This window comes from Mesitornis unicolor, unplaced genomic scaffold, assembly GCF_000695765.1.
Source record: "Mesitornis unicolor isolate BGI_N332 unplaced genomic scaffold, ASM69576v1 scaffold50338, whole genome shotgun sequence".
NCBI lineage: Eukaryota > Metazoa > Chordata > Aves > Mesitornithiformes > Mesitornithidae > Mesitornis > Mesitornis unicolor.
In genome coordinates this window covers 1-17,623 of record NW_010204851.1, presented here as the reverse complement: position 1 = coordinate 17,623, position 17,623 = coordinate 1, and the positions used below count along the sequence as shown (strand labels likewise).

The 17,623-nt window shown below is 45.3% G+C and overlaps 1 protein-coding gene across 1 annotated transcript; it reads left to right on the top strand.

The window, feature by feature from the left end:
• Positions 1-3,609: 3,609 nt before the first annotated feature.
• Positions 3,610-17,089, top strand: LOC104533279 (1-phosphatidylinositol 4,5-bisphosphate phosphodiesterase beta-2-like; the record flags this gene model as incomplete). Its single annotated transcript, XM_010191169.1, has 15 exons — positions 3,610-3,750; positions 4,215-4,294; positions 4,924-4,977; positions 7,534-7,609; positions 8,210-8,310; positions 9,004-9,170; positions 9,367-9,513; positions 9,825-9,982; positions 11,688-11,770; positions 12,178-12,262; positions 13,623-13,794; positions 14,633-14,730; positions 15,427-15,523; positions 16,454-16,538; positions 16,965-17,089. Coding segments are annotated over 15 exons (1,669 nt in total), but the record flags the coding sequence as incomplete, so codon positions are not given.
• Positions 17,090-17,623: the final 534 nt, after the last annotated feature.

The following is a 17,623-nucleotide window of genomic DNA, read 5'->3' as shown; positions in this document are numbered from 1 at the left end:
TCTGTGAATCTGTATGGAGATAAACTGATGTGTGTGCATGCAAGAGGAAAGTGGGTAGAGCCTGTGGTTTGCGAAGGATTTATAAATAGCAGAGCAAGGAAAGGGTCACGTGTAAATAATGGCCTTTTGCCATGTTGGGCCCGTTTTCTGCCTCTGCCATCTTTCTGCAGTGTGAGTTCTTAAACCATAGGGACAGAAGTTACTGAGGACGCACAGTCTGTATCTCTCTCTTGCAGTCTGTTCCTGCTTGATTCCAGAATGCCGTGGGCTGTTTTGTGCCATGAGAATCTGTGTGCTGCTGCATTTTCCGGTTCCTTTAGATAAGACAGCAGTGAGAGCTGAGAGTGCTTCATCTGTGTATTTTTTTCTGCCTTGTCTCGCCGAGATGCTTGGTGCAGAGACAAGCTGGCCCCAGGGTGCAGGCGATGGCAGGACAAGCCTCCCCACTTCACAGTGATCGATTTTGTTGCTGAATCCCATGGCGAGCAGTGCTGCTAACGTGGACATGAGCGTTTCCTGCAGAGCCAAAGACATCTGAAAAATTGTTGGTGCTCCCTTTACTTTACCTTCTGGCTACCAAACACAGCCTTTCTTCTCCAAAAGGGAAGACTTGTGGTCAAGTCCTGCCTTCTAATACCACAGGCTCCACATCATGTAGTGTGTTCTATGAAGATACGTAAGCGATGCTGGGATTTTGTTACACAAAACTGTCAGTTTAGTGCGTGCAGCTGTGGCAAAACCCGGCTGTCGTTCGGCTGTATCCCGTTTGAAGTGGAGGAAGGAGTGTCTCGCTCTGCCTCTTGCATTAGGCCTGGCTTTTTGTTTAAATTTGCATGAGAATTTGCTTTTTTCTGGACTATGAATCTGGCTCGACCAGGTGAGGCTTTCAGGGAAATCAGCAGGGTGGGAATTGAAATGCAAGCTGAATCTGTATTTCAACCACTCTGCCAGTGGGTTGTTTTCTGTTTGTTTGGGGTTGTTTTTTTTAAGTGGATTTGCTAAGCATGTTTCCCTTCCTCTGATTTGCATGGCTAATATGGTTGTCCTGCTTTTCAACCTTCTGCAACGTGACACTAAGTAATTTTGTAGTGAAGCTGCAGTGCAAGGTGCTAAAGGAGCACAGGTTATGAAAGAGCCAAGACTCAGCATCAGGTTCAGTGCTCCTTGATAGTCTCTGGTCCTCTCTCACCATCTTCGTTCAATGTTACTCCAACATCACTGCATTTATCCCGTGGGGAAGATAATCCCCACATAAAGCAGGCAGCACAAAGTAAGCGAGTGACTTGCTTAAGGGCAGGCAGGAAGTCAGTCGCTGGGAAAATCTGACCCAATTTAGATCCTTAACAAGATGATCCTTTCCTTTCCCCATTGCAGTTTTCTTCTCATAAAATAAAGCTGTCAGCTTCACCGGAGTGTTAGGAGGTGTCGTAAGTTAACGCTGATAAAGGTCACAGCATATGGAAAGCTGCACAGGGTAAGGCTGACCGTGAACAACTTCTGAGGAGGAGATGAGGCATCAGGCCATTACCAAACACGGCCTGCGTCAGGTTTGTCTGGCACAGCACGGCCAGATAAAGGCAGAAGCTCTGATCCAGCATTCAGTTTGCAGGGGACACAGCACAGACAGAAACATCTGTTGGAGAGCCCAGCGATGCCAGCTTGCAGAGAAGGAAGGGCTGGGAGGAGTCGATTTGTAACAAATACAGGAAATGAGTTCAGCATAAACCGCAAGTTCTCCATTGTCTTAGCTTCAGATAATTTACAGCATTAAAGAAGCTGAACAAACACCAGTGTGTTTGCAAGATTAAGTTAAATTTGAAGTTAAAATCCTAACGCTTTGCCACTTGTAATGAAAAGTTACGCTCCATCCAGAAGTTGCTATGAGTGCAGAAAGGAGGTGGAGGTATGTGGGTGCTGCTTGCTTCTGGGAAGGAAAATTGCTCACAAAGTGAAAATGAGCCATTTGAGAAATTCCCTATTAGAAAATAGGCAAATCTGGATGGGGCTGACAGCTTTCCTGCTTCTTTCCCTCCAAATGCTCTTGGATTATACTGGTTTCAGTGTTACCCCTGCAGAGAGCTGCTTTTATGAAGGGAGGGACAGCGAGTGATCTTGAGTTATAATCCAGGCCTTCCTGTTTTTCCTAAAGCTGCCTGTTTGTTACAGATGTGTCCAAATTGCAAATGCTCCAGAAATTTGGCAAAAATGCAGTGGAAAAAAGGTCTGCAGAGTTCCTTATAAAATACATATGCAGCTCTGTGTGTGACATTGTGCAGACGTGTAAGAATGCCTGAAGTTGGGCTGCCGTGGAGTCTGTGCTATTGCAGGCCAAATGTAAAGAGACAATTCTGTGGCAGAAATGGAACCGCTGCCATTTGAATTGCAATGTGATACAGGTGGTTGCGTTACAGGGGTTTTCAGTTGGTTTGGGCTAAATTTGGGTCCATGGAAGTCTAAGAACGGGGAGTTCGCTTTCAACTTGCAAAGGGTCAGACATTGTCAGTGGGAGCTTAACAGTTCACTAAGCACGGGCTGAGCTGCAGCAGCTGACTATTGTGTGTGCTCTGAGTTTATAGCAAACACCAAAGTAACTTAGCTAAATGCTGAAGTTACGGTGATATCTAGTGTGTTACTGATGTTTTAACTTGTTAACTTGTTGAAACACGGTGACTTGGTCATGTCTCTAACTGTAGGTTTGTGCATCCAGTGAGAGGCCAGATTCCAGCTCCAGTGAAACTTCTGAGGCTGACCTGCTCTGCTAACAGTCGTGAATGTTGCCCTTAGTTTCTACAGGAGCAGGTGCTCTGACAGGTTGCCTCTTTGCTTTGATAGGGATTTATCCTGCACTTTGGATAATGAATTATCCTTTCATTATAAATAGTGTCGGTACAACTGCAGGATACCTTGGCTTAGTGATGCCTTACGTACAAATGCAGAAAATGCTAAATAATTTAAAGGGATTCTATAAATACATTCACATGGGGAGGAAATCCAAGTATGACTAATCAGATGAGCCTTATACTTAACAAAACAAATCTCTGGTGAGCCATTGCTGGAGGATACTGCAATTGCAATGGAAAAAACCACTTCTAGCAATTGACAGCTAGCAGAAAATGTGACTTCGTGGGAGAGAGCCTATCCCTCCTGTAACCAGGTCTGAAGCTGGTAGACTTTCTGGGTCCCAAATAGTATCTTTCTTGTGGTGGAGGGAGGTTACAGCAAGAGGCACCACCCTAATCTAAAAGACCCTTCTTAGCAGGTGTTTAGACAAATGGATGGCTGCAATAACCTGGTTATGCACCTCTGGTATGAGCAGACCAAATCTGCTTTTCTGCAAGTTCAGGCTGAAGTTTCAGAAGAAATTTCTTTAAGAGCAGTCTCCAACTTGTACTTTTTCAGTCTGCATGCAGTGATGTTAGTCACAATGTTTGGTTCCGTGGAGGATCCAGGTAAGGCAGGCTCCAGAATAAAGAGGAAAAATAAGGGAAGCCGAGGAAAGGAAGATCACATTAAACAATTTTGCAACCTTTCAAAAGCTTGCTTTGAATTTGGGTCAATGCAGTTTGCCTCATTTTCCACTGATCCCCATCTGTTCTGTTTCTTTTGCAGTGCCAGAAGCTCCGAGAGGTTTTTAACTTAGATTACCCTCACAGCACCTTCCTGCTTAAGACTCTGACTATTGTGTCTGGCCCTGACATGGTGGACCTCACTTTCCATAACTTTGTGTCCTATAAGGAGAATGTTGGCAAGGTATCGGGGTCCTGAGGGCAAGGAAGCACTGGGAAACACTAAGGCTTGGAGCATTAATGGAGGGAGCAGGAGAGGAGAGGGAAAGACAGGGAACTGAACCCTATCAATGTTACTGACAAAGTTAGAAACAAGCAGGTTTATGTTCATGTAGGTGTTAGTACCTCCATAGTTCTAGAAACTTCTTCCCTACATGGAGAAGGGCCAGAGGAAGAAATTCAGTATGTCATTTTTGTCCTTCATGTGCTTTGTATGGTTGAACAGACAGCTGGGAAAACTCAGTGGAGAAGTTTCAGCTGCTGGTATATATGGGCAGTAGAAAGATGAAATAGCCAGGCTCAGGGTGCGCTTGTTGGGATTTGTAGCCCAGCAGTATCAGGACAGGTCTGTGCCCTTTCAATGTTGCTGTGTACTTCTTGGTGCAGCTCCATAGCGCCCAACTGTCTCTGTCTTGTGTTTGTTCCCAGAGCTGGGCTGAGGATATTATGGCCATCGTTCGGAATCCCCTCACATACAACGCTTCTCGGTATACCTTCCTAGAGAAAATGTAAGTGATTTCTGGAAAACATTGTTCTCTGAAACATTCCTGTACTGCTGTGTCTGTACCAGAAAGAAAAAGCTTAACATCCAGGGTCTTTGTCGGCCTCCAAAACAAGTCCTGCGTCAGCTCAGGAGCCCCAAGGCACAGGCAGGGGGTTGGTAGTTGGGCCATATGTGACACGACAGCTGACTGGCACAGAATGCTTGATCCAGTCAAGCACACACATGGTGCTGGATAAACTGAAATTCTGAGCCTCAAGTGTGTCTCCCACTGCGGTCACAGCACTCACCCCAGCAAAGTGCTGCCTCTTTTCCTTGGCTCAGTAATCCTGTTTGGTGGGCAGCCTGGGATCACTGAGGAATGCTAAATAATAGGGAATACTCTTATATCTATATCATACATTTCTGATATCCAAGCTTTTATAATTTGCCTATTTCTCTTTCCCAAGAAACAGTAACAGGTTCTGTCTGAGGTTAAGCTCACGGTCTGTAGGACCCTGATTTTCAGTTAACTGTTAGATTTTTATTCTTTTTTCCCCCCAATTGTGTGTTTTTTCTTTCTCCTTACTTAATAGGACCTCTAAGATTATGCAAGTGCATTTTCATAATCCTGGGTTGTTGTGTTTTTTTTTACAGCCTGGTGAAGCTGAAGATGCAGCTTAATGCAGAGGGAAAGATTCCTGTCAGGAAGTGAGTATGGATATTTGGTTTATTGTGTGTTCAGTCAGACTAAAGGCAGAGCAGGTAGTGAGTGGATGGTTGCCCAGTGGCTTCAGCTGCCTGCCCTTTCTGCACCTAAGAGGTAGAGGTCATTCTGGATTCAGGCCATGAAAGGACTGCTGCTGCACCTATGTTCCTCCCAAGGAAGGGCCTGGGATATAATTTGGGTCTAGAAAGGATACCTTTTGTGGCCTTCATCTACAGCAAGAAATAATCTTAAACAGCCAGGGATTTCATTTCCTGGCTGTTGCCAAGAAATAATCAACAAACCAAAGTAACTTCTGTAAAATTCTGATCACAGATTGTTTTGTAAACCTGAGTTGAAAGGTGGATGGGGTGCAGGACTCATTTTACCTTGCATATAAAGAGTTCTGTATTTGAAGAGCTCTTCGCTTGACTCTCCAGGTAGCCTGAAGTAGGGGTCTATTGCTTTCGTTTGTCTCCTGTCTTTGTGTGTGACCACTGCTGCTGTTCTTCACTGGTGTAATCCTACCGCCCTCAGTCTTTACACTGAATGTGCATGAGAGGGGAAATGGGCTTTGAGAACAAATCTCTGGGCCAGTGTAAATGCTGGTTCAAGTACAGAACAGTGGAGATCTGCCCTTCGCTGTCCTCAGGGCTGGCTTTGAGCAGCAGGGTAGGGCTGCCATTAGCATAAGCCAAGGCTGCTTTGCTGAAGCATGGACCTGCCTATTACTTATCCCTGGTACTGCAGGGAATTGATTTTGTGCCACTTAGTCTTCCCTAGTAAAATCACTCTGTGGCTGATCCTATGGCTCCTCCACGTTGATTAAATTCATAGAATGACAAAGTGCTGCACTGTCATGTTGAATTACCTTTTGGGTGCACATATTATCTTCTTTTTTTTTTTTAAAAAAAGACCTGAAGGTAGTGCATTTGTGGGTGTTCACTGGCAAGTTTTGAACCACTCTGCTTCTAGGTTTATGCTGTGTCACAGCATCGCAAGAGGCAAGCGCTAATCACCTGTAATAAATATGCTGCCTACTGTGTGTTATATTGCATAGTGATTCTAGATTAAGTCTGTGCTGTGTGGATTGTTGATCATTATTCAACAGTAAACATTTCTCCTTGTTTGTTTTCTAAACCACCAACCAGCAGCAGAATTTCGTTCTGTCAGAAACCAGTGTATGCATCAAAGGGCTTTTAAAAATGTATAGGTCTTGAATGAATAACTCACACTAGGGAAGCGTACTTTGAATTGATCTTTAAAATGCAAGCAAGGTAGCATTACTACAGAGAGAAAACAGCTTATTCTTCTGAAATAAGCTAGAAAAAATACCTGGTACAGGCTGTACCTCTCTTCAATGCCCTGGCCTGTCTTTCTTGTGGAGTGCTTAAAGTACTTTGCAAAACATTAGGCCATTAAATAGTGCCATTAAGAGCCAGATTTATAAAAATACTCAGTATCTCCAGGTGCAGGTCTATGTAAGGCTTTCAAAACTCCATGTCTGAATTCTTCTGAAAATTCCACTGAGCATCTGCCTTTCTTTTTAGACATTTAAATCCCTTTCGAATCGTAACAAGGGTGCTGCAAATTTTTGCCTTGCAAAGGGCAGCTTGGGAGCCAATATGCCCTGAGTTTGCATAAGTCTGCTGCAGCTCCCACTGAACACTTTCCACCTGTCAACACATTTGGCACTTTTTGTTTCCCTTTCTGGCTCTGAGCACCTGTGATGCCAGGAGCTTAATAGAGCTGACATCTAAATTAATCCACGGAGGAGGCTTCATTACTGCTGACTGGGATATTCTGAAGGTTGGGAGATTTCACTTATTGTTACTATTCCACAGTGCAGCAAAGAAGCTGCTTTAAGCTAAAGGCTTGACCAAGTGAATTCTGCCCTGCACACCGGTACCCAGCTTTCTAGATTGCAGATGAGCTTTGGTTTCTGCAGCATCAGAATTTTGTGCTTCCGTCATTTAATGTGCCAGCTTCTTTGCCTGTGTAGTAAGTTTGTTCCTTGAATTAATGGAAAGCCTAAGGTTCCAGAAAATTTTGCCATCTTTCAAAGCAGAAAATGTGCACAATGTTTGTTTGCTTTTTTTGAGCGTTGTCTTCACTGCAAAGTTATTCCTTGCTAATGCCAGCTACCGCATGGGATAGTGTCTTGTGGAGCGAAGTGTCCTGGGGAATTTGTGGCATGAGGCCACCTACCACAGGAGGCACCTCCCAGAGGGGCAGGGGAAGGGCAGTGAAGAGAGATTTTGGGAGTAAGCTGGTGCAGTTTAGTTACAGGGCTCTTACAGAGTCCATAGCAGAAATACAGAACTTCTGTATTAAGGCAGCAGTCAGAAAATCCACTGTGGGTTTATAGGACTTGGCACATCAGCTACTGCCGTGGAGAAGCACTGTCTGTCTTAGGTTCATGTTTATAGTCTTCTCATCACTCTCCTTTGCTGTGCATTTTGAGTGTCTTGCACTCTGGCTGCAGCTGCCAGCCACCCAAACCCAGGCTTCCTGACTTCACTCCTGCTATGTTGTGATTTCTTTTTTCCCTGTCCCGTCAGTATTTTTCAGATGTTTCCTGCAGACAGGAAGAGGGTGGAAGGAGCATTAAGCGCTTGTCATCTTCCAAAGGGCAAGGTAAGGGTTTTGCTAGGTAGCTGAAGGTCTCACTAGTTTGAGAAGAAACTTTTTGCCTACCCTGACTGTGATGCTCTTTGATATGACAAAATTGTCAACCCAGATGCTCTTAGTTGCTGTGAAATCTCTTCCTTACCGTAGCTGCCATGCCTTAACTGCACGCCTGCTAGGATCAGTTCTTACCAATAGTATTGCAATAAAACTTAAGACTCCATCACTTGCGCTATGTGACACAAGAAGCAGCACATTTCCAGCCGCCTGTGCCACTGCTCTTTGAAGCAGTAGATCTGTTGGTTAATCTTGGTACTTCTGCCAACCTGCAGAGTACAATCCAGACCTCTGAGAGCTCCTACCATTGCATCATGCCTTAATTTTATGCTGTCACACAAGAGGCACCGAGTGACAGTTTAAATAACTGTCTGTTTTGACATAGGGCAGCATGGTGCCTCCTCACTCCATCTGTTCTTTCCTAAACACTTTACCGAATGTCCCAGTCGCTTGCTTGCATTGTCACAAACAAGTGCTGGACTGTGGGTGTTAGTGGTGAGGTGAAAGCTGTCATGGGTTTGTGATACTGACACATCCTCATTGCATTCTCAGAATGATGCCATCAACCCAGAGGACTTCCCTGAGACTGTGTATAAAACTTTCCTCATGAATCTGTGTCCACGACCTGAGATTGATGAGATATTTACCTCACAGTAAGTTTTCCTCAAGCCATGTCAGAGAACTCGATCCCTTGTGGCAAAAGATAGGGAAAAAGGAGGGGTGAGGATATTTTATGCTATGCGGCTTGTCTGGTCTCAAGCCTCAGAAGGGCAGGAACCCAGGTCACAAAACAGTGCCGTGCATTTAACACTTTCACTCACAGCTGGAATAAAAAAGATTAGACCTCACTGTGCTGCAGGGCCTCTTAAGGTCACCATCAGGAGGGTTGATTCCAGGTCGACACTAGATCGTGCTAATGTGATACTACTTGTGGCTAGCCTCAAACAATGCCACGTACAGTGTGAGAACCATAGATCCTCATAAACAGCCAGAGACCTTTTTTTCAAGTAGCTAAATCTGTGACTTCTTAAATAGATTTGATTTCGTAGGGCAAGCAATTCAGTATGCTCTGAAATTCAGGTCCCTTTAGAGTCAGAGCCTCAAAATGCACTTTGTTCTCCCCTCAGCACAACCTCTGCACAGTATCAAATTAGTTAGGAAGAAGAAAGGCCACAGTGGGAAGCATCATTTACAGGAAGAAATGTAGACAACACAGAAATTTCTGGGCCTGGGGAGGCAAATGCTCATTGCTAACCAGAGAATGGACCAATCTCTTGTTTGTGAAAAGGTTTTTCTGGGCAATACACAAGCCTTACCGCTGCTCCTCTGTAATTCTCTCACCTTAGTCATTTAAAAGCAAAGCCCTACATGACCAAGGAGCACTTGGCAAAGTTTATCAACAAGAAGCAGCGAGACTCCCGCCTCAATGACATCCTTTTCCCACCAGCCAAACCTGAGCAGGTGCAAAGCCTGATAGAGAAGTATGAGCCCAGCGGGATTAACATCCAGAGAGGTGAGTCTTGCTCAGCCAAAAAGTCTTGCTGTAGAGGTAGTGTGAAAGTAGCAGAGGATCATGCACCTTCTGCTACCCTGACTTTCCCAGGGGAGCACTCAGCCTGATTCTCACAAGCCTCTGTGTTGTAATGCACTGGCAAGGAGTTGCCGGAATCATTTTGGTTTGGTAGTTAATGGCTTTGTTTTCCATGTAGGGCAGTTGTCTCCAGAGGGGATGGTCTGGTTTCTCTGTGGCCCTGAGAACAACGTGATAGCACTGGACAAATTGATGCTGTACCAAGACATGACCCAGCCACTCTCACACTACTTCATCAATTCATCACACAACACATATTTAACAGGTATGGGCAGTTCCAGAGCCTGCCTCAGTGCCAACACGTAGGTCCCACCACCACGGATGGATGAATGATGCTGACCATCAGAAAGGCAGATGTATGTGCCCTGAAGTTTGTAGGGCTGAGTGCTGTAATGAACTGTGAGGGGCTTGGCACTTAAATGCTTTGTCAGAAGTAATGTCACCCTGTAACTGAAAAAAATCTTCTCAATCTGCCTCGTATGCCTGCCTGAGGATGGCAGGGAACTCTGCTGCTCCAGCTTATGCAGAAAGCATCCCACATGAATAGCTAATGTTGAGCCTTCTGCACTCTTCCAGCTGGTCAGTTTTCTGGTATCTCGTCTCCTGAAATGTATCGCCAGACACTGCTGGCTGGCTGCCGCTGCGTGGAGCTGGATTGCTGGAAGGGCCGTCCTCCGGATGAGGAGCCCATCATCACTCACGGCTTCACCATGACAACTGAGATCCTCTTCAAGGTATGGAAGGAGTTTTCTCTGCACACACTTTCCCCTGCTTGGTTTTCGACTGATCTCTGAAGAGGCTGGCTGAGGGAACTGTCAAGTGGATGGACTGAGGGGTTTATGGATGGAGGCATGTCAGAGAAAGAAACAAGATGGCTTTTAGAAAACAAACAGTTAAAAACAGTTAAAATGAGTGTATCTTGTAGCTGGTCTACAGTAGGTTTGTGCAGCTTACAGCCTCACATGGTGGTGCTTTGGTGAAATAGGTTTTAATTATTTCCTAATGACATGAGTGTGTGGAATGTGTTCAGTGGAGCAACTGCCCTCTAGCATGCTGGGCAGATGGTTTCCCTGAACATTCAGCTCCCAGACTTCAGAAGCACAGTCCAAAGCCTACATCTCCCTTGGAAATTTAGAGCATTTAACCACAGAAGTTACAAACAGCTTGCAGGTTAAAAATCGGTGCATCACACTTATTTTTTCTGCACTCTTTTACACAGGAGTATTTATATTCTTTTTAAAGCTATTTATTCTTATTCCGTCTCTTCTCCCCAGTTCCCACACTTCACTGTTACTCAAATATTCATGTGGGGAAAAAAACACCAATCCTTAAGATCAGAGGTATCATCATATGCAGTGTCAGTAATTCCCCAAATCCTGTAGTACCACCGCTGCTTTTTGCCCAGCAGTTCACTACAGGTAGGAGAAATAATGACATCTGTAGCTGCTGGAATTGCAGAGTTCTGCTAAAGCATGTGACTGTACCTCAAAGAAATTATAACCTGTTAACACACCACGTGCCCAGGCTTTAGCTTAAGATAATGCATAGATCTTTTCCTCCGCACTTCTCTCCCTTTTCCACCATTGCCTGTGGCCTTTTAGTAGCTTTGCCTGTAGCTTCTCTTCCTCTGAACCTTGCAGGTTTCTGTGGTAGAAAATCCAAGTGGTCCATGGAGGAGCGGCTGTGGCAGCCTGCCTCACTGCTGAGAGCATGGCTGAACCACGATTTTTAGGGCAGTAGAGGGCTATAATTGCAAAGAAGCAAATGACACTTCTTTACCATGGCAATTAGCAGCACCAGAAAAGAAAATAGTGGAAAGTTTGTGGCAGTTTAACAGGGCCTTGGGGAAAATACGAGTATTTTTTCTTATATCATTAATGCTGAGAACGTTTCCATGGTATTTGCATTTGAAATGTCAGCACTGCTGGTTACTGAACATTCCAGTTTTCTCTGCTGCTAGGCAGAAGGATTTTATAAACAGGTGAAATGATAGAAAATTGGACAGGTTGAGAGGTAAGCATAAACAGGGTTTGAAGCAGCTTAATCTGGTACCACGTACACCTTTCTCTACCAATTCAAAGTGCATGTGGCAGTGGATTGCCTCTCTGGCAAGATGCTTTCACCTTGGTTTATGTATACACTGAACTATGGAACAAAAATAAAACCTCATATTCTTACATCTTTAGCTTCGTTTATTATGCAAGCTATTGAGTTTAGCTGCATGATGTATCCTCTGGAGCTGGAAATCTGGGTGAGTTTGAAAAAGAAGATGTTTTTCTCACCTCCTTACTGGGACAAGATTAGTTACATTAAAAGAGAAGCCCCTGACAATGATCATTTTGGAGATCTGAAACTTGGGCGTCTGTTCAGCGAGAGCTCAGCTGCATGACTCATATTAATGAGAGCTGGTTTCTTCTCTGACCATTGCCTCTCCTTTAGGATGCCATTGAGGCCATTGCAGAAAGTGCTTTTAAAACATCTCTCTACCCTGTCATCCTGTCCTTCGAGAACCACGTGGACTCGTGAGTATCTGGTGATATCTGGGCCAGATGTGGGAGGACTGTGTTCTCTGGAGCAGAAAGTATGCAGGCGAGGGCTGCTGGGTTTTCAGTGAGTGCCTGAGCTGAAATGAAACACTGACCGAGATAACTGACGCAGTTGGAGGTGGGTGAGAGCTGAAAGTTGAGCAGTAAACTGCAGAGTGAGAGTGACCACAGTTGTGCAGCCTTTTAGCTCAAGATGGCAGAGTATGAACAAATGGGAATGGGCCTGGGAAGGGACTTCAAAATCTGCATAGCTGTCTAAGTGAAGGCAAGAGATCATTTTCTGAGTAGAGTATGTGGATCTCTCAAGATGGTTGCTCATGCTAAGCACTGGATTTGGGCATCTGTTTGCCTGTTCACTCCTGCTTTATCTCTTTGTTTATTAGGCCCAAGCAGCAGGCAAAGATGGCTGAGTATTGCAGAACTATATTTGGAGATATGCTGCTGACAGAGCCACTGGAAAAATACCCAGTAAGTGGAATTTGGGGAAGGAGGCTAGTGGAGACATCTTTCTGAAAATATGGTGACTTGTGGTGCTAGGAGATGGCACAACAGATGCAAGGACAGTAAAAGAGAAGACAATGACATGGACAAATAAGCCTGACTTGTAGGGGTGAGCAACACAGTAAGTGGATGGAAGACTTCTCAGTCGCAGAGGTTTCCTTAAGCACTTGCCTGACTCTGCTCTTATTTAACACTCTGTGACTTGAGTGGCTTTGGAAACTGAGCTGTAGGTAACCAAGTCATATCAGTTGTACCAAGATGGATCAGTGTATTTTTGTACACACTTCTGTTTCAAATCTGTCTGCCAGCACTTGCTTTGGAATGAAACAGGAACAAGGGCTTAGTAGCATTTCAGGCTCTTCCTACCAATGCTTCTCAATTCCTGTTACCAACCTGGAAATACTCCCTTCCAGGCACAGAGCTCCTGATCTGCATGACCCTAGTCATCAGTTTACTTGTACAAGCATGTATTTTGTGGACACGGTGGCATCTTTGATGATCCCCATCCACATTGCTGTTTCAGCTACTTTGTCAATGGACACTGATTTACAAATAACAGGCAGTGCCTGTGTTCTGCACAGCATGAGGCAGTTCCTTGGGATACATAGTGGAGGAGGAGCTGAGGTGCCTAGCCCAAACATCTATTTCCAAGCACTGAGATCAAAAGAAGAGCTGAAAGGAAGCAGTGAGCAAATCAGCAGCTGCCCACAGTCCAGACCCATGTCCTTGTCCAGGCAATGGGGAGAAACGGGCAGCGAGGTGGTGTGAGGAGAAACAGTCCAGGGTATTAGCTAAATTATTAATAGGCCTGTTGCTGTCTGCTCAGGGTCAAGAAGCAGTCTGAGTCATACATCCTTTTCTTCAGCCACCTACTCTGGGATCTTTTTTCAAATCTGCTGCAGGCAGAGTGTTTAAATACGGCCTGAGTGCTGCTCTGAGTGCTGAAGCTCTGGGATAACGAGAGAAGTAGGTGGAATGGGAAAGCCAGAGGTGTGGGGATGGCTTCAGGACACGTAGATTTGTTTGTTTGTTTGTTATGGTGCAGGATGGGTGGTTGGGAAGAACATGGCATGTGCAGGGAGCAGAATGTGAGAGGGCTGAGAGGTGCAAAATGCTTGTCTGAAACCAAAGATGAAGTCTTTGGAGAAAATCGCATAGATATAGTGGGGTATGCTGGCAGATAGAGAAATTAACGTATACAGTGGGAGAGAGATGTGTCCATGCAGCAGTTAACGGCCAGAGGAATGGTGCTGGGAGAGACAGGAGAGGCGAGTGTTTGAATTCTGTCTTTGTGATGACAATTCAGTGTGAAGTTTATCTGTTGCAGCTGAAGCCAGGAGTTCCTTTGCCAAGTCCTAAGGATCTGTTAGGGAAAATCTTGATTAAGAACAAAAAGAACCAATCTGTATCTGGGAAGAGGCAGAACTCTTTGAAGAAAGGGAGGAATGTGGAACCAGATATCATCGAGCAGCCAGCCCCTGTGGATGCTGAAGATACTGGTAAGTCTGAAGGGAAAATGAGACTAACATAGCTAGATGAGCAAGTCTGGCCCGCTGGAGCCCTTCCAAATCACCCAGTACTAGCTTGAGGGAAGGCAATACTGGTCATTAATTCAGTTATCTCAAGAAGCAGTATAAGCTTGGAAGAGAAATGAAATCTTCAGAATATTTTCAAGCACTTGATTCCAACGAGAAGAGACAATCAGTTTATGCCCTGCCCATCAGCCAGCTCTTCTGCCTACTCTGAGGCATATGGCCGTGGGAGTTGGTAATTCATTGACACACACTGGCTAATGGTTTGAGCAAAGGGTGAATAATTTTTTACTGCTTGTAGCTCTCTGATAACCATAAATGTATGATGGCCTAGTTCTTCACTGTGAAGTTCCTGAAGGCTTATAGGACATTCAGGACTCCTCCCCTTCCTCAGTGTCAAGGCTGTCACCTCTTGAGCCCAGGGACCTGTGGTAGAACACTGAATTTTCAGTCCCTGTCATGGTAGGAGCACATGAAGTCATATGAAGACAAAATGAGCACCACTACAGAGCACCTAGAAATGGGTATTTATTGCCATGAGTGTGTGTGTCCTTGGTGGGGAAAACAGCACTGTGATTGTCAGGGGAGCCTGTGGGAGGAGTGGTTTGATCTCTCGAGCATCCTAGTCTAGACTGTGCTAGTTCATATCTGGATTTGCCTAATACAACTGGATTCTTCTTCCATTTATTGCTCCTGCATGACTTGATTGTGAGGTTTTGCAGAGCTCTCCGTTACTAGCACTCTGTGATGTCTTGTCTCAGGGTGCAGCTGATACGTACTGCTGATGTGGGCTGTGTGTGCTTAGTCTGGGCAGGTGATGTGGCAGAAGAGGAACCAGAAGAAGAGGATGAACATCTTGGAAACCTGGATGAAGAGGAAATTAAAAAGATGCAGTCAGATGAGGTACTGTCACTTGTTTCTGTTCCTTTTCTGTTTGTTTTTCTCTGGGGCCTCACCACGTTGATTAGAGATGAACCCAAAATGCAGAGAGGAATGAACTCTGCTGTCACCAATCGGAGGTTTTCTTCACCCATGCAACATGGCTTTTGCAGGAGAAACTGAATAAGAGAAACGATGTTGCAAGCACAGAGAATATGGCAGAAGAGTTTTATTTTCTGACTCTGCCTTTGATATTCTGCATGATTCGGAGGTAACTTTGTGTCACCAGGATGTCTGGGGAAGCTTAGCCTTAGTCTGATAGAAACTGTTACTGAAACATGAAGATCAGCATTCCCTTGAATAAAAACAAAATCAATTTTCCATTTTCATCACCCTAGTATCCCTCAGAAAGGAGGGAAAACAATGTCTCAGGTTTGTCCCAGACTCTGTGCTTTGAGAGGTTAGGGAGGTCCTGGGTTTCTTACATAGTAATGCCTCTCCGCACGCCTCAGTTTCAGTTTTTGCCAAGCTACCTAGAAACTCTGTGCCCTGACTACACTGCCTGCAATGTCATTGTAGGACCCAGAAGCCAAAGAAACTGATGTGCTCTGGTTGGGGCAGCCACCAGAGTTCTTTGATTGTGAAGCCTAGGTGTGTTTTGTTTCATCTCTAGGAAAGGCTTCCTCATCTGTCTTCTCTTGGGTTTTGTTTTCTGCTCAGGGCACTGCAGGTTTGGAAGTGACAGCATACGAGGAAATGTCCAGCCTAGTTAATTACATACAGCCTATCAAATTTGACTCCTTCGAAGTCTCTGCTGGTAAGTCAAACTCAGTCCTTTCAGGATCCCTGGTATTCCCGTTCAGCCAGGAGAGCAGTGCTTTCAGATGCTGGTGCTCTCCACCTGCCTCTGGGACTTGCTTTCACCCATTTTCTATTGTGTTCTCTCTCTCCCACAACATGTGCATGGTCTCAAACACTTCCCCGCTGCCCTCCTCCCTGTAGTAAGGAATTGGCAAGGGACTGTGTCAGATACTGCTCCCAGTTACATGAGTGAGGATGAAAAGAAACAGCCTGGAGACCAGTGACATCTCTGTGGGCTTGCTTTGCTGCTTCTGAGGGCAGAGTTGAGTCCAGCTTTTCTTGATGTGTGTGTCTGGCCTTCCTCTTCTGTGGCAACTGGACGGAGAAACATCTCAAACACTGAAAATGGATGCAATTTCTTTATGCACAATAGGTTCCTCTAAACAGTTCCCTCATTTGGGTCTGGCTTTGAGTGAGCTGGTTTGATTGATGAAAGAAAGAAAAGAAAAAGGAAAAAGTTAGGGAGTGAAGAAGGGGAACCTTGGCAAAATAAAGGACTTGGTGCAAGACTGAATATTTGGATTCACTTGGGACTAAAATTCCAGGCAGGAGCTATTCTTTAAAGGTCCCTGAAAACCAGGGAGAAATGGGCAAAATTATTGCCATTTAAACTTTGCGAGCCAATCCTGTTTGTAGGCCAGGAAGTTCCTGTCCTGTAGTGCACAACTGTGGTCTTTCTGGTAAACATCAGTCACCTTTTATGGAGGAGTATTCTTCAGTCTCTTTTCAAGGGACCGGAGAAAGGTAAATTGCCTTAATAGAAAACGATACCCATAGAGAGAGGGAGTAAACAGATCAAGTGCTTCTTGGGCCCATCAGTCCCCACAAACAAAGTGGAGGCTGGGCATGCCTTTCTTCTAAATGCTTTCTTATCTTCTGCTTCTAGAGAAGAACCGGAGTTACGTCATCTCTTCCTTCACAGAGCTGAAGGCTTGTGATCTGCTGACCAAGTTCCCTGTGCAGTTTGTAGAGTATCCTTTTGGCAACTTTCTTCCAGTGTGGTTGGTGGTATGGAGTATGAGACCTAATCGAGCTTGGGTGAGGCTGAGGCATATCCAACTGCCTTCAGGTTTCAGGACCTGGTAAGCTCTTCATCAGAGATAAAAAGTGTGCAGGTGGGACATGGGATCTTCCAGGGTGGCTTGGGGGCTGTTCACAGAGATTCTTGGCAGGATGCATCCGGCTGAAGTGAACACCAAAGCTGCCAGATGCTTGTCCTTAAGTGGAAGGGGTATGGGAAAGGAGCCTGTTGTTCCAAGGGCCTCTCTGATTTCTTGTCTGGAAGGCTCTGAGCATTTGGTAGCAGAGCTAAACCAATTTTCATAATCTGAATGCATGAGGGAGCCCCAGGGTACACAAGGAGCGCTCCAGACTTGTTTCCAATAGAGCAACTGTAGATATAACAAGCGACAGATGAGCCGGATTTACCCCAAAGGCACCCGGATGGACTCCTCTAATTACATGCCCCAGATGTTCTGGAACGTCGGCTGTCAGATGGTGGCACTCAACTTCCAGACCATGGGTGAGTGTCGCATTGTCCTCCAGCTGCTGAGTGGGTGAGGCTGCGTGCTCGTGTTCACCATCGCTTCCTTCTCTGCTGTTTCCTACCCCTGCTGTTTCCCTGAATGTGTTTGTGTGCTTTCTACCCAAGTGGTGGTGTCCTTTGACTCCATCTCCCACAAATGAAAAGTACTTTTCTAGGCCAAGCACAAACCAGTGTCCAGGATGCACACTTGTGCATACGCGTGTACATGGACGTGCTGTCATCCAGTGTCTGGGTGCTGTCTTTGACTGCCCTGACATGATGTCAGACTAAATAATGGATACAAATGCATCAGAAGCTCCTGCTTCCCCCGAGCTGCTTCCTCTTTTGCAAGGCAGCAGGCAGAACTCCATCTGGCTACAGAACTGGCCTGTCTATGCTGTTTTTTCCAATATTTTAACCTGAACAAAGAAGACGGGCCTTTCCTTGCTGTACAGCCCCCATGAGAAGGAGACAAAGAAAAGCCTCCAGAGAAAGCTGTTACAGAATCGCAGAATATGAGGAGTTGGAAGG